Below are 16,138 nucleotides of genomic sequence, written 5' to 3'. Positions count from 1 at the left end.
GGGACCGATCAGGGTGGGGTGGGGCTGGCTAGGGGAAAGGCCACGGGGTGGTGGCTGGCCACCTTGCCCTCAGTCAGGGTGGGAGTGGCCAATCGGGCAGGGCGGCTTGAGGGAGGGGCCCCAGGAGATTGGCCGGCCAGCCCCACCCCCGATCTGGTCGGTTCGTTGGCCTCAGTGGGCATAATAGCAACTGGTCGTTCTGGTCGTTACGGTGTTATGGTCGCTGGCGTTTTATATATATAGATTATATCATTTGCCTCATCTTGACCTCTTTTCTGTTCTCCATACTCAGATATCCACCTGACTACTTGATATCTCCAATTAAATGTCTATTGGGACATCTCAAGCTTTAAATTGTTCATATTAAAAACGTAGTTTTTCAAATTGCTCAGGCTAAAAACCTTTGCTTTATCCTTGACTTCTCTTTTTCTCCTACATCCAAACTAACAACAGATTTTATCAGTTTTATTGAAGAACCCAAAATCTAACCTCTTTACTAACTTCACTGCTACCACCCTGGTTTTAGTAACTATAACCTTTCCCCTGGATTATTGCAGTAATTTTCTAATTAATACTTCATTTTCTACTCTTAACTTTCTAGTTTAAATGGTCCTCTTAAGTTATATTGTATCACCCTGCTCATTGTAGATACCCTGATTTTTCTAATCAAAAGATCATTCTTAGTAAGTTTCTGTCTCAGAGCCTATTACTACTTCCCTCTGCTTGAAATGTTCTCCCATATTGTAGTAAGCTGTCACTCACTTTTCTTGCTCCAAATACCACCTTATCAAAGAGACTGTTCTTTACCAACTCATATGAGATAACACCTCTTTCTATTTACCCTCTGTCCTTCTATTCTGCTTTATTTTTCTTCACAGATGTATCATCTTCTGCCACATAAATTCACTTCTATACCCATAGGAACTTATATAAGTAGCCAACATATAGTAGACACTCAGTACATATTGAATGGATGGATGGATGAAAAATCCTGAATAGATAGTTGGATACATATATGTTGATTTATAGGAGATATCTTAACTGAGGGGATGTATGTGTGTGTTCTGTGTGATTTTATACTTATTTATTTACTCTATTCATTTAGTAAACATTTACTTATTGATCCCTTGTACTTTGTATCAGGCACTCATCCACCTCATCCACACAGTGGGGATAAAGATAAAAAAGCACCATCTTTAACTTTAATATTCTTCTCTAGTAAGATTGTTAATGTATTGTTAAATAGCCTGCAGATGAAGCTATAAGACATGAGCTCATTCATAAATTTCAGCGTTATCTTTTCTATTTTACTTTTTTCCTCAGGATACTGATCTCTTTGAAGGTAAGAATAGAGTATCCTGTTCCTTTTGAGTTCTTCAGACTAGCACAGTGCTTAGTAAATTCTTTTAAATTAATAAATATCTACATATTAAAATTATAAAACTAATACTAATGGTATGGACAATGTAGGTATGTTGGAAAAGGAAAGGGTGTTTGTTAGATAATCTGTTTTAAGGTCTGGTAAATTTTAGATGAAGACAGCACCTCCAAGTTGAAGTCTTTAGTAAACTGGTTAAAGCAGTATATAGGAATATGAGGCTTAATTATATATGATTGAGTAAAAAAAAAAAATTTTATCAAGAGATGATATACCTACGTAAATATTCACATTTTAAAAACAAAAGGAAAAATCAGAAAAGTTAAAAAGAGAGCCAAAATAATATTGTGGGACAAAAACTAAGTAATCAGCAGAGAAGTCTAATAAAACATCCACAATATTCCCACATTTTTCATTTAATCAGTTTGTTATAAGCAGCCCATTTTTCAAAAATATAATTTCACTTCTAATTTTTATTTAAACTTAAAATGTTTTAGAAAATTTTATTTTCCAACATAGAAAAACATTTTATGTGAAGAAAAATAAAAATTTTAATTTTATCAGGTGTTGATATAGAAGCAGCTCGAAAGGAAGAAGAACGGATAATGCTAAGAGATGCTAGACAATGGCTAAATAGTGGTCATATAAATGATGTCCGGCATGCAAAATCTGGAGGTACAGCACTTCATGTTGCAGCAGCTAAAGGCTATACAGAAGTTTTAAAGTAAGTATTACTTTTCACAGTAATTTCCTTACTTTGATTTGTTTTCTTCTATTCGGTATTCCTTTTCTTAAGATACCTTGCAAACATTTCAAAACAGCTTATAAAAGTTATTTAACATTCATTTACAGAGGAAAAACTACCTTGAATATTATTGCTTTCTTTCTAAAGCTCATTGTTTCACTCTCAAATTTTTATTATTTTACATTTGTTTCTTTAGTTGCAATTTTCCAGTAAGTAAATAAGTATCAGACGACCATTATCTGTTACCTTCTGGGCTAATAAATTATTACAGTCATTTTGGGGTTCCCAGATTGGCAAACTCTGGTTTCTGAGACTAAGAACAATGTCATATGTTAACATATTTCTGTTTATGTATTCTGAGAGCTTAATTCTCAAAATTCTAAGAGTTTGGTTTCTATTGAATATTTATTAACATGTAATTTATCTAAAATAGTTTCTTTTTACTATGTGTACTCTGGGTCTCAAGTGCTATTAGCATAATATTAAGTATCAAACTGTAAGCAACTTAGACTATATAGGGATATATTTTGATCAGCAAATTTTTTTGGAGCAAAGTTTCTTTATATCACAAATTTTTGTGGGTTTTATTTGTTTTTTCCTTATGCAATACAAAGATGTTGGCAACTAATTGAAAAAAATAATTTAATGCATAGCTTTTGTTATGTGTATGTGAAAGGAAATAAGACTGGCCCTAGCAAAATTTACTGTGTCCTTTATATTGCTTTTATTCCTCTTGTGTTTCTGATGTCATGTTCTTATTCCCTCTCCTCAGTAAAAAAAGTGAAGCAGTGTGTGTCAACTATTCTCAGATTTCCTCCTTTTTTCAATCCCTGCACTTCAGTAATTTAAGCCTTCTAGAGTAGTACAGTTAACTTCTTATTAGATTCCTTGTCCCCTGTCTGTTTCTCTCTAATCCAAAATTTTTCAAACTTTCAGACTCTATTAGCAGGTCATGAAATGAACTTAGTGAGTCGCCAATAGATTTTTTTTTTTAATATACTTTATTGATTTTTTACAGAGAGGAAGGGAGAGGGATAGAGAGTTAGAAATATCGATGATGAGAAACATCGATCAGCTGCCTCCTGCACACCTCCCACTGGGGATGTGCCTGCAACCAAGGTACAAGCCCTTGACCGGAATCGAACCCAAGACCTTTCAGTCTGCATGCCGACACTCTATCCACTGAGCCAAACTGGTTAGGGCGCCAATAGCTTCTTTTAAAGAAAAAATTGGAAATATCAAAGGGTATTGCATATGGTAAAGGTAAATATGATTTGTTAAAACTCTTTTTTCTGTAAACATGTAATATATATATATACTGGATTACACTGTAAAATAGATTCTAGACTGCTCTCAAGTAGTCTTTGTAATTAGGTTATCCAGGCTTTTAAAATCCTTTAAGATTCTCAGTAGAGATTAGAATATATGTTATACTACTGAACTTAGCACATTTGTCATCTGGCCACTGGCTCCTTTTTTAAATTCAGCTGCTATCATTGCTCTTTAAGTATGCATTATTCCATCTATGTACTTGAAATTCATAACGTCTTAATACCTACTCTTGTTTCTGTCTAGGTAACCTTTATTCACCATTACTTCAACTTGAAGGCACATTTCTTTCAATCTTTTAACTCAGTTCAAGCCTCTTAAGCCTATGAAAAATTAAATGTTCAACCTCATTCATAATAAGTGCAGATAAACTATAATGAATTACCATTTTTATCTATCATATAATAAAAATCAAAATATTTGGCAGTATAAATGACAATTGAGCAAATTCTGTTAAAGTAAGTTATTCTTTAGCTTACCAGTTCTACCTCTGGGAATTTTTTTTAACAGATATTCTCACTCACATAGGCAGTAAGGTTTGTGCTAGCAGTATTGTTTGTAATAGGTGTCGGAGAACTGTTGAATGAATATGATACATCCTTTCACTTGAATACTCTGTAGCAATTAAAACACTATATATAGCCCTGGTCCTGTGGCTCAATGCTGTAGAGCATCAGCCTGCACACTGGAGGATTACAGGTTCAATTCCAGTCAGGGGCAGGGACCTGGGTTGCAGGTTTGAACCCCAACCCTAGTTGGGGCTCATACAGGAGGCAACTAATCAATGTGTCTCTATCACATCCATGTTTTTCCCTCCCCCCCCCCTTCCCCTTTTCTCCCACTCTCTCTAAAAATCAATGTAAAAAATATCCTCACTCCTTGGGTGAAGATTAAAAAACAAAAAAAAAACACTACATAAAAATATGGAAAGAGCGCTAGGGCATATTTTTAAATGTCAAAACCAAGGAGAAAAGTGTGTATATTTTGTATTTAACATCTTTTAGTTGTACTTGCTTAATATGCATAAAATTTCCCTAAGCATTCAATCAAAATATATAGTATAGTTATCTATAGGGAGGTGAAACTGGTTAAAGGTCAGCAGCATGAGAATGACTTTGCTATATAGTCACTTATTCTTTTTCATTTTTGAAGCTTGTTAATATATTATTTATGAAAATACATAAATAAAAATACATGTGAAATAAATAATAGAGTATCTTTTTCAAATGTATCCTTTTTTAAAAAAATTTATCTTTACTGTTGTATTAAAGATGTCCCCTTTTTTCCCCCATTGATCCCTTCTAGCCCACACCTGCCCCCTCCCTTCCAGGCTTTCACCACACTATTGTCTGTGTCCATGGGTTATGCATATCCTATATAATAATCCTATATAATAAAAGGCTAATATGCAAATTGCCCGTTAATCTCTTCCCACCCACCCTGCCTTCCCTCTAAGGTTTGACAGTCTTGTTTCATGCTTCTGTGTATCTGGATCTGTTTTGTTCATCAGTTAATTTTCTTTAGATTCCACATATGAGTGAGATCATGTGATACATGGCGTCCTCTGACTGGCTTATTCTTCCCACATACCCCTTCCCCAAAAAACACACAAAATTCCCTTTCAGTTGATTTTGATGTTTTTCAGTTCTGTATTTCCATTGCATCCCCATCACAGAACCTGTATGTGGGGGTTGATTGTTGTTTTAAATTACTTACTAGATTTTTGTCCTTCATTAGCTCTTTTAATGTAAGTACTGTCTTATATTTTTTAGTATCCTTTTATGGCCTGGCATATACAGAGAACCATCTATTTGGGGTTGGAGAGGGGAGGAATGTATTTATCTTCCTGACTTTTTTCTCTCCAAACAGGCTCCCAGATACTTAAAATTTTATATTGTTCAGGATATTTAATATTATAATTCATATTTTCTAATGGGGGATATATTTTATTATCTTATATCCCAGTATTATTTCTGTCTCTATTATATAAATTTCCTGGTAATTCATATATTAATGGACATATTTTTTATTTAAACCTCTGGATATATATGTGTTAGCCTGTTCTTTAAAAGATTGGTGTCTCCTGCTAGTGGGAATGCAGACTGGTGCAGCCATTGTGGAGAACAGTATGGCATTTCCTCAAAAAATTAAAAGTTGGACTTCCATCTGACCCAGTAATCCCACTTCTAGGAATATATATCCCAAGAAAATTGAAACACCAATCAGAAAGGATATATGAACCCTGTGTTCATAGCAGCACAATTTACAATAGCTAAGATTTGGAAATAGCCGAAGTGCCCATCAGCAGATGAGTGGATTAGAAAACTATGGTACATCTTCACAATGGAATATTACACTGCCATAAAAAAGAATTCTTCTTCTTTGCAACAGCATGGATGGGACTGGAGAGCATTATGCTAAGCAAAATAAGTCAGTCAGAGAAAGATAAACATCACAAGATCTCACTCATTTGTGGAATATAATGAACAACATAAACTGATGAACAACAATAGAACCAGAGTCATAGAAGCATTGAACAGACTGTCTAACCTATGAGGGAAGATGTGGGGTGAGGGCGTAAGAGATCAACCAAAGCATTTGTATGCATGCATATGAGCCTATCCAATGGACACAGGTGTGGGGGAGAGATATGGCATGTGCTGAGGGGTGGGGGTGGCTGGGGAGAGGTCAATGGGAGGAAAAGGAGACTTACATAATACTTAAACAATAAAAATTTAAATAAAAAAGGATAACTAATAAAAAATAATAAAATAAAAGATTGGTGTCTCTTAAAAGTTGGTCTGCAGGTAGGTGACAAGCATGGTATGAGAATCATATGGGGGACTTATTAAAAAAAAAAAAAAGATTTACAGGGACTTATCTTAATATGCTGCTTAATCCAAGAGTTCTGAGGTGGAGCTTAGGGAATCTTTTTTGTTGTTCTTTAACAAACTCTTCAAGTGATTCTGTTCTGGAGCCAGAATTTGACACCACTGCTTTAGATATTGTTAGGAAATAGGGAATTAGTACTTAAAACATAAATAAAGGAAGGGTTATGTATTAGCTATCACTACCACCTTCTGTAGGTAAAAGAAGCCCTTCTCAAGTTCAACATCTTGGAAAGTAAGGTAAAGGTCACCAGATTTCATGAGTTTAAAGTATTCAGTGTTTTGCCTGTGTGTGTGGAGCTGTGCTATGTGCATTTTATGGGCCCATTCTTTGCTCTCTGTGAGCTTAATTTCTAAGTAAAATAAAGGTTGATGTCAGTGTACAGTTAGAAGGGCATACTAACATAATTTGTGCAACTCTTTGCATTGTATTAAAATGTATTCCTGTTTCTAGCTTTGTTGATGATTGGATATCTGCTTTCTACTGCTGCAGAAAAGTAGACTGGGCCCCTTGGAATTTTGCTTTGTTTTGTTTGTTCCTAATAGTCAGATTGTCATTTTCCTATGAAAATTTTCCACAGTAGATCATAAAAATTTGTGAAAACTTAAACTAATTCCTATACTGTAAGGCAACAAAAATACTACAAAGTAAGCTTGCTTGATCCAGGTATATTTTTTAGATTATATTTAGCCTGAGATGATTTTTCATATGGATACCTGAAGACTTCCCTGCAATAAATGATCTCACATTGAAAAATTATAGGCTTTCCTCTGAAAATTTTAATTACAGGTCATATTAACAAGAAGTAATCAGTGTCACACCATAAGACTTGTAGTCACTAGGAATTAATTAAAGCTGAATGCATTATTATGGCAGTAACTCAAGATGCTCTTTGCCAGTGTTTTCTGAGAATTTCTTTTGCCCTGTTTCATTGATGTAAGGGTTGAACTATGAAAAGAGAAGTATATTGCAAATTTTTGTTAACTCGCATGGTATAAAGCTATTGGTTACATTCGTTCATTTCTAGATTTTAATGATTATCTAACTTACTATAATTTCTTTAGACTTTTAATACAGGCAGGCTATGATGTTAATATTAAAGATTTTGATGGCTGGACACCTCTCCATGCTGCAGCTCACTGGGGTAAAGAAGAAGCATGTCGAATATTAGTGGACAATCTGTGTGATATGGAGATGGTCAACAAAGTGGTAGGCCTTTTTACTGTATTTTAAACATTTTAACTTTTAGAAATATAATTTTAGTCTTAGAATATTAAAAGAATATTATTTATTAATTAAAGTCTTTTTCAGCTACCTATGGTATGGTTTTGGCCTTATTCTGCAAAGAAAGAATTAATACTCTTTCAGTAATCATATTTTCATACATATAGCATAGTCCTTCAGTTGAAATTATATTCTTAAGAACTCATAACTTTAGAACATTTTGCATCTCTATATGTTTTCTTCCGTCATTATATTTATGAATTGGAACAATAAAGAAGTCAGTTTCTAATTCTTTGTACCTGATAGTCCTGTTAGCTTGGCTTACTAGCTACTGCTTTTTAACTGACATGGATAATAGGGTCTTATATCAGAAAAGAATGGTAAAAACCATAAAGTTTTATGCCAAATAAGATCGTTGAGATGCAACAGCTAGTCTCCTAGTTTTGTAGATGGGAAAAGTTTAGTGAGGTAAATAATTTACTTTAATATCTCCCAATTAGGTAGAGTGAGCAAATGTCATGAACATATTCAAGTTATCAGATTCCTTATTAGATTAGATTTTTCTCCTCTGCTCCCTTTCAAGTGCCATCAGTGAGTTACCAGTGTTACCAATATTCTTAATAGTTCCCTCCCACTCCCTGTCAGTAGGTAATAAGTATCATTTACCAACAGTTGGTTTGGCAGAGCTCAAAACTTTATTCTTTTAGTGAGCTTAATTATCCTTAATTCCATTGAATATCCCTCATATATTGCATTTCATAGGCTAATTCAGTAATGTATACTAAATTACTTAGTATAGGTTCCTAAAATGATCTCATTTTTCTTTGTCCAGATGGATACATCTAATTCTATTGTGTTCATTAAATATGGGTGCTTGTACTGGTTACTCTAGTAACTGCATGTTCTAACTGGGGATCTGCAAAGGGAAGAGATATACATATCCAAGATTTTCCCACGAGTAAGAGTTTGTAGATTGAGGTAGTAGTGCAGATTCATGTCCTGGTTGCTGACATAAAAGGATAAAGAAGCCCTCTGAACTTCTTTGTTCTTTCTGGAGTATTTTATATATGTATTTATAAATTATTTTAAGTAAGAAATGTGCAGGCAAGAAAATCGTAGGAAGTGGTGAAAATCTGCAGGAAAGTCAAGATAAAAAATGTTTGAGAATGATACATCTGTAAGTATAGGTTTGCCCTTATAAATAAGTGTCTTCAATCTAAATTTTTATCAAAACTTGATAACTTGCTTTGTCTATTTTTAAAATAACAGTTTTCTGTTTTGTAATCAGCATTATAAGACAAACACATGTTGATACTATTTAATTTTGAGCTAAAGGCCAGCTAATTGTAGCTTGACAATTCATATTCCTCTCCTATGTAGAAATTCCCCTCAGCATTTGGGATTTTTCTGGAGAAATTAGCAAATGAATATCTGTTACCTTCTGATCTCTGTTCTGCATTCCTGTCTCCCAAATTGTGCCCCCATAAGCCACTTGTCCATTGACAAGGCGAGTGCTGATACTGGTTTATTCAGTGATAATGGCCTTCAGATAAGGACCAGAAGAGAAAAGCTTATTACTTGAAATGGTTTTCAAAAAAGGTTATATCACTTGCTACTTTAAACATGTTATTTTGCTCTACAACATGCATATTACATAGTATGTATGAGAAAAAGTCATTTTATCGTATATTTGTTCTATCATTGTTTAGTTCCTGTTCCTTTTAATTTATAATTATGCTCTAGGAAAAAAAAACTACATATAAAATAATTTTGGCCCTGACCAGTGTGGCTGCAGTTGGTTGAGGATCATCCTGTGCACTGAAGGGTAGCAAGTTGGATTCTGGTCAGGGCACATACCCAGGTTTCGGGTTTGATCCATGATCAAGGTGTGTTTAGAAGACAACCGATCTGTTTCTCTTTTACATCAGTGTTTCTCTCTGTCTCTCTCATTCCTCTCTCTCTCAAATAGTTTAAGCAATCATTTGGCTTTATCTTGTTTCTATATTACTATGCTAGCAGTTCCTTGAGTCACCATTTTTAATGTACTAGGTGTACTAGTTAATAATGCAGATTTTGTAGTCAAAGAAAACATGATAATTTCAAGAAAAACATCCAAAGTGCTTTATTCAAAGTAATGTCCATCGCTAGCTACACATTTCCCCCATCTTTCAGGTAGTTTGTGGATACTGTCCCAATAGAACTTCTCTTGTTTTGAGGCAAACCCTTCAGAGACCCAATTTTCCACTTCTTCATATATTTTGAAGTGCTGATCAGAAAGTGCATGTGCCATCTATCGGAACAAGTGGTAATCTGAAGGAGCAAAGTCTGGTGAATATAGCGGATGGGTTAATACTTCCCAGGCAAGATCTTTTAACATGTCTTTAACTGGTTTTGAAGTGTGTGATGGTGCATCATCATGAAGCAAAATTGCTTTGCCATGTCTTCTGGCCCATTCTGGTCATTTCACGATCAAAGCATGGTTCAAATTGATTATTTGTTGTCGGTAGCGATCAGTATTAATGGTTTCACCTGGTTTTAGAAGCTCATAATACAACCGTACCTTCCTGATCCCACCAACGCAGAGCATTGTCTTCTTTCCGAAGTGATTTGGCCTTGCAGTCGATGTTGATGGTTGACCTGGATCAACCCATGATTGTGTATGTTTGGGATTTTAAAAATAAATCAACTTTTCATCACCAGTCACAAGGGTCCCAGGTTCGATTCCAGCCAATGGTACATGTCCAGGTTGTATGCTCGATTCCCAGTGTGGGGCGTGCAGGAGGCAACGGATCATTGATGTTTCTGTCTCTCTCTCCTTTTCCCTTCTCTGAAATCAGTAAAGAAATATATTTTTTTAAAAATCTTTCCCATTTCTTGTAAATGATTGGAAATTGTTTGCTGAGCAACATTTAATCTTTCTGCAAGTTGTTTATGGTTTGACACGCATTTTCATCCAATAATGATTTTAATTGTTGGTCTTCAAACCTTTTCGGTTGACCTGGACGTTCTTTATCTTTCACATCAAAATCATTACTTTTAAAGCGTAAACCAGCGTTCACAAGTATCTTGAGATGGAGCATGTTCACCATAAGCTTCCTGAAGTATGTGATAACATTTTTTTCAAAATAAAGTAATGAATTAAAACTTCCTGCAAATGCTCATTTTTTCGCACGAAATTCGACATTTTTAAGCATAAAAATATCTATGTTGTTAACACCTTCAGCAAATTTGACATATGCAGTTTTGAAGCTTGTTGTCAATACAACAAAATAGCATGCATATCAGATCACATATATATATATATCAAAATACGTGTAACTCCATCTATTGAAAAAAATCCGCATTATTAAAACTGCTACACCTAGTATTAAAGTATATTTTAAAACCTTATCTCCTCATTTTATCACTTTAGTAGATCTTTATCTGTACTTAAGAGAATTGTGCCTCATAATTCCTTAGAATTTTTTGGTTTTCAGTTTATTTAAGACAATGCTAGCCTTTTAACAACTATATGAAGTTGTTATCTGAGTTTTGCAAATTCAGGAGAAAACATAATCAGAGAAATTAATTTTCATAATGCCCTAATAATTGTTTCCCTTTAGTCTGCTAAGTTTTTCTGCAACTTTTCTTAGTTTTTGAGTTCTTATATATTCTATGAGATACTGACTCATAAGTTGTAAAAATATGATTTTTAAATTTTTATTCAAATTTTTTTTCCTTAAAATATCAAGATTTAATAGGAAGGGGCTGCATAATATACATAGGACTTTGAAGGCTTTTGTGGCATAAATATAACCAAATACAAGCTTTTTATTTATTTATAATGTTGCCTTTGTGACTTAGGCTGTCTCTCTTTTCATTGGCTACATTTTAAAATAGCATGTCATACTTCATGTTCAATCAAAACAAATTAGTCTTAATTGTGTAAGCCTGCCTATATGAATTTGTCTTGTCATTTGATAGTTTCTTCAGTACTTGTAGATTGAATTTTTTTTACTACATTTCTTTTTTAAATGATATCAAAAAATGTAAAGGTACTTTCAGAGAGTTTAGATAAATTCTTTACTAATAGAAAACATAATTTGGGGAAATGTGTAATATGGAAACTGTAGAGAAAGCTTAAAAGTTTTTCTATGTGAAAATGGGGGAAATGTGCTCAAGTTATATTTATAAATTTAGTCTTGTTTCTTTAATTTATTTGCAAACTCTAAACACATTTGCTGTCATTTTAACTTACTACAAGTTCTGATACAGATTTTAAATAGAAAAGCTTTTCTTTTGCTTCCTTAACTAATTAAAAGAATTGTTTTTACTAAAATTTACCCAAATATTAACTATGGTGCCTTTATAGTTGGAATTTTCTCTACATGCAGTATTACAATCATTACTAGATAACTCTTTAGCTTCATAGCTGTCATTATAAAGATTTAAGTGAAAAACAAAACCTGCTGTTATTACTGGACACAAGGATTGTTTTTCCTGATTCTATTTGAGCTTATTCTTATTTTCTGTAAAGATAATATAGCAATAGAGACAGATGCTGTTCCCACTTTCTCTTCATTAACTGGATGACCTTGGGCAAGTACCATATCCTTAGAGCCTGAATTTCCTCATTTGTATAATGGGAATCATAATAATGCTTGTCCTGACTACTTCACTGTAGTAAAGATAAAGATCATACCTGCAAAGGCAATTTAGTTAGAGTAAATGAGGAAGGAAGAATGAAGAGACTGTACAAGTTATACAGTGGCTCTAGTAATTTACAGATGTATTGAACTGATTTAAGCATTGTGCCCTCCTCAATAGTTTCCTGGTTGCTTTGAGTGACTGCTTATATGCCCTTCTTTGTTAGTACCCTATTAATGAAGCATTGTAGCCTTATAGTAGTTACAGTTGGTTAGGTTTCAGAACTGTTTTAGTTATTGTTTAAAGATAATGGTTAAGTTATTGAGTTAAGTTAATGGGTGTGCTCTTTAAAATTAGAAACTTCTCAGTGTTTATGGCCTACATTTTACTCTAGTTTTTATTCTCTATCAGCTGCTGTTTGTGAAGTAGACTCGATTATTAAGGGAGAAAGTAAAAAGAAAGGTTAGTAAGGTGATCCTGTTTCTCTTAAAAAAGAAAATTCCTTGGTTCTAAAATAACCACATTGTACTTAATTACTGCTAAAATTTTATTACAATTTTTAAAAATGCTCAAGGTGCGGTATTTCTTTATGAGAAAGGTTGATAAATACTTAAAATAATACTTATAAAGAAGCCAGTTAGATATTTCACATAATAACATGATCTTGAACACAGTTTGCTTAGCAGTACAGCATATGTAATATTATAGATCTAATCATACAGAGAGAGTATGGTATTGCAAAACAGGGATTAATATGTATGGCTACTCTAAAAGTCACTTTGTAATTTTGAGCTAGTTATTTTGTCTCAAAGCCCTTTATTCTTTACGAATTTAATTCTCAGCATTTAATACTCAAGGTGGAAATGAGGAAAAAAGATTTATTAAAGCTAAAACTTTTGAACTAGGTGGGAAACATAGATTGCCTCTTAATTTCCTACTGGAAAGACTTTCTAACAAAAAAAAAAGGCAGATATAAAAGTGTTCTTCAATCTTGTAAATTTTAAATGTCATACATTCCCCTATTGTGATTAAGAAACATTTTATGCATTTTTAAGATATATGTTTTAAACCATATATTTTATTTTATAAACAGACAATGGAAAAACTAGTTCAAATATTGAGTAGCTTATATTTCATTTCATAGTGTTGGGAAATGTAATTCCTACCTAAGTAGATGTCAGCACCCTGCTAATAGAGTAGACTTGAGGATTGTAATTTTGTTTGCTTTAAATGAAAGAATTTATTTGTGTCATTATTATCTATCCATGTGGCTTTGGTGTGGCTATGAGGACATCTATTATAAAAGAAATTTGAGTTTCCTTTCAGAGTGATTTCTAGTTGAAAAAGTTCAATGTTTTCTGAGAAAGAATCATCCACTGGCTAATGTATAGGGTAGAATGTATTATAAAAAATGAACCTTTTGGCATGTTGGAAACTTGTACCAGTAGGGTTATTATAAGGACTAATACAAGCAGCAGGAAAAATCCTGTATTTGATCAGCAACTCTTTTAGATTTTCTTTTCTACACTGAATAAAAATATATTGGCAGGTGTTCATTTGGATTGGTTTTTTTAAACTATGCCATACCTGTGGCAGGCTGAACTTTCAGCAGTTTTGAAATATATTTTTAAGTTTTATTACTCTAAGAAATGTGATAATTTTTGTAGAGGAATCAAAAAGTAGTAAGGCCTCCAAAGGTTAAACATGGAGTTACCACATGACCCAGTCATTCCACTCATAAACTATACACCCAAGAAAATGAAAACAGATGTCCAAACAAAAACTTGTACACAAATATTCACAGCATAATTCATTAGATATAGCAAAAAGCAGAAAACAAAAGTAAATGTTTATCAGCTCATGAATAGATTAGCAAATGTGGTGTGTCATACAATGGAATATTATTCAACGATAAAAAGAAATGTAGAAGTGAAGCATGCTACAGCATGGATGAACCTTGAAAACATCATTCAGAGTGAAAAAAGCCAGTCAAAGGATCACATATTGTGTGATTCCATTTACATGAAATGCTCAGAATAGGCAAATCCATAGTAACAGAAAATAGATTAGTGGTTGCCTCAGGCTAGGAGTTGGAGATGGTTAAGTGGGGAGGTGACTGCTAATGGGTTTGTCTTTTCTTTTTTGGGTGATCAAAATGTTCTAAAGTTGATTGTGTTGTAAAACTGTGTGAATATACTAAAAAAAAAAAAAAAAACACATTGAATTGTATCCTTTAAATGGGTGATTTATATGGTATGTGAATATATAAAGTTGTTACAAAAAAGTAAGGAAAGGTGTATAGCTACTTCTATCTCACATGGATTTCTCATACATCTCCTTTGAGTTATGTATACTGTATTTTATAACTACCATAAAATAGTTATCTAACTTTTTTCTATATAATCATACAGAATCACCAAATGCATTTTATTGATTTTATACCATTACCACCCCCCTTGTTTTCTACCTAGGGCCAGACAGCTTTTGATGTAGCAGATGAAGACATTTTAGGATATTTAGAAGAATTGCAAAAGAAACAAAATCTGGTATGTTTGATGACTGTCTAAAAATTGTCCACATTAGTGAATTCTCTTAATAGCTTTGAATTTCAGATAGGTAAAAAAAATTATTGTGATGTTTTATGCTTTCTGGCCATCAAACTATAATGACAGTGAAAGAGAACAAAGTAGTGTGGTGTTTGCCTGTGTTGCTTATCCCCATATTTCTAAATTCCCCTTCACAAAATGAATCCTTCTATAATGTATATGTCCTAAATAATATGTTCTAATTTAATTAGAAAGCAGAGGCTATAAAATCCCAGATTTCTCAAATAGCAGGCCCTGGATATGCCAGGAATGATATTACTAGGAAACAGATTTTTAAGTAAAATATTATCAGACATCCTATGTGGTGATTGGGCCCTGACTTTTTAGTGAAATAAAGTTGAGAGGGATCTAAAATAATCCAAATTCATGGAGTTTTTTAAATTATCTTGTCTTTTTTATTCTTTACCTAAGCCCTTTTTAGGTGCAACTTAAAAATTTTATTTGTTTTATTTTGGTTGTCTTTAGTGTTTGGAAAACTATTTTGTTATAATTTTAAATTTTGTATATTACTAATTAATATTATTTTAATAATATTCTTCTTTTCCTTTGCATAACTTTCATAAAGCTCCATAGTGAAAAACGGGAGAAGAAATCTCCACTAATTGAATCAACAGCTAATATGGATAATAATCAGTCACAGAAGACCTTTAAAAAGTAAGTAAAATATTAAAAGTAGGTTTTGTTATTGTTATGAATGAGTTGGCATGCTGGCCACAGGAATGGTTGTTAAATATTGTAGGTCTGGGGAAGAGTTATGTATTTTGACCTTTTGTGCTTATAATTATTTGAAAGCTATTTTCCTTTCACAGCAAAGAGACATTGATTATTGAGCCAGAGAAAAATGCATCTCGTATTGAATCTCTGGAACAAGAAAAGGTTGATGATGAAGAAGAAGGAAAGAAAGATGAATCTAGCTGCTCGAGTGAAGAAGATGAGGAAGATGATTCAGAATCAGAAGCTGAAACAGGTAAAATTTGAAGGATAGAAGGAAGTGTTAAGTAATTTTGAAACTTTTCAGATTTATTTGCTACTTGTTTGGATACCTACCAAACCAGTAAATTACCTTTCAGGGAGTATAGTTGTGATCTTTTTTTTTTCTTCTTTTTTTTTTTCCTAATTACCTGGAGGCTCCTGTCCACCTCTGTCTCTTTCTTACCTTTTTAGGTTTAACAGTAAAGAGACTTCTTAATTCTCCCTTAGGATGTTGTAGATAAGGTCTAAATGGACTTACAGTAATTCAACTATATTCTTATTATTTTCTGAGGCCCTAAAGTCAAGAAGCAGGTCCCAGCAGCATCCCAAATATTACCCAAGATATAGTAAAATTTTAGAGTTGGAGAT

The 16,138-nt window shown here is 33.3% G+C and overlaps 1 protein-coding gene across 9 annotated transcripts in view; it reads left to right on the top strand.

The window, feature by feature from the left end:
- PPP1R12A (protein phosphatase 1 regulatory subunit 12A) overlaps positions 1-16,138 on the top strand; it is a 142,782-nt gene that overhangs the window by 76,572 nt on the left and 50,072 nt on the right. For all 9 annotated transcript variants that reach the window (XR_001515724.1, XR_001515725.1, XM_006774709.2 and 6 more), the window contains exons 4-8: positions 1,943-2,102; positions 7,406-7,550; positions 14,663-14,737; positions 15,363-15,451; positions 15,607-15,764. Coding sequence is in view for 7 of the 9 variants with exons in the window: in XM_006774709.2 (XP_006774772.1) it covers positions 1,943-2,102; positions 7,406-7,550; positions 14,663-14,737; positions 15,363-15,451; positions 15,607-15,764 (627 nt within the window). In the remaining 2 variants the exon portion in view is untranslated. The remainder of the gene's footprint in view (positions 1-1,942; positions 2,103-7,405; positions 7,551-14,662; positions 14,738-15,362; positions 15,452-15,606; positions 15,765-16,138) is intronic.

This window comes from Myotis davidii, unplaced genomic scaffold (genome assembly GCF_000327345.1).
Source record: "Myotis davidii unplaced genomic scaffold, ASM32734v1 scaffold26, whole genome shotgun sequence".
Classification (NCBI taxonomy): domain Eukaryota; kingdom Metazoa; phylum Chordata; class Mammalia; order Chiroptera; family Vespertilionidae; genus Myotis; species Myotis davidii.
Note: the sequence above shows the minus strand (reverse complement) of the source record. Positions and strands in the feature narration are given on the sequence as shown.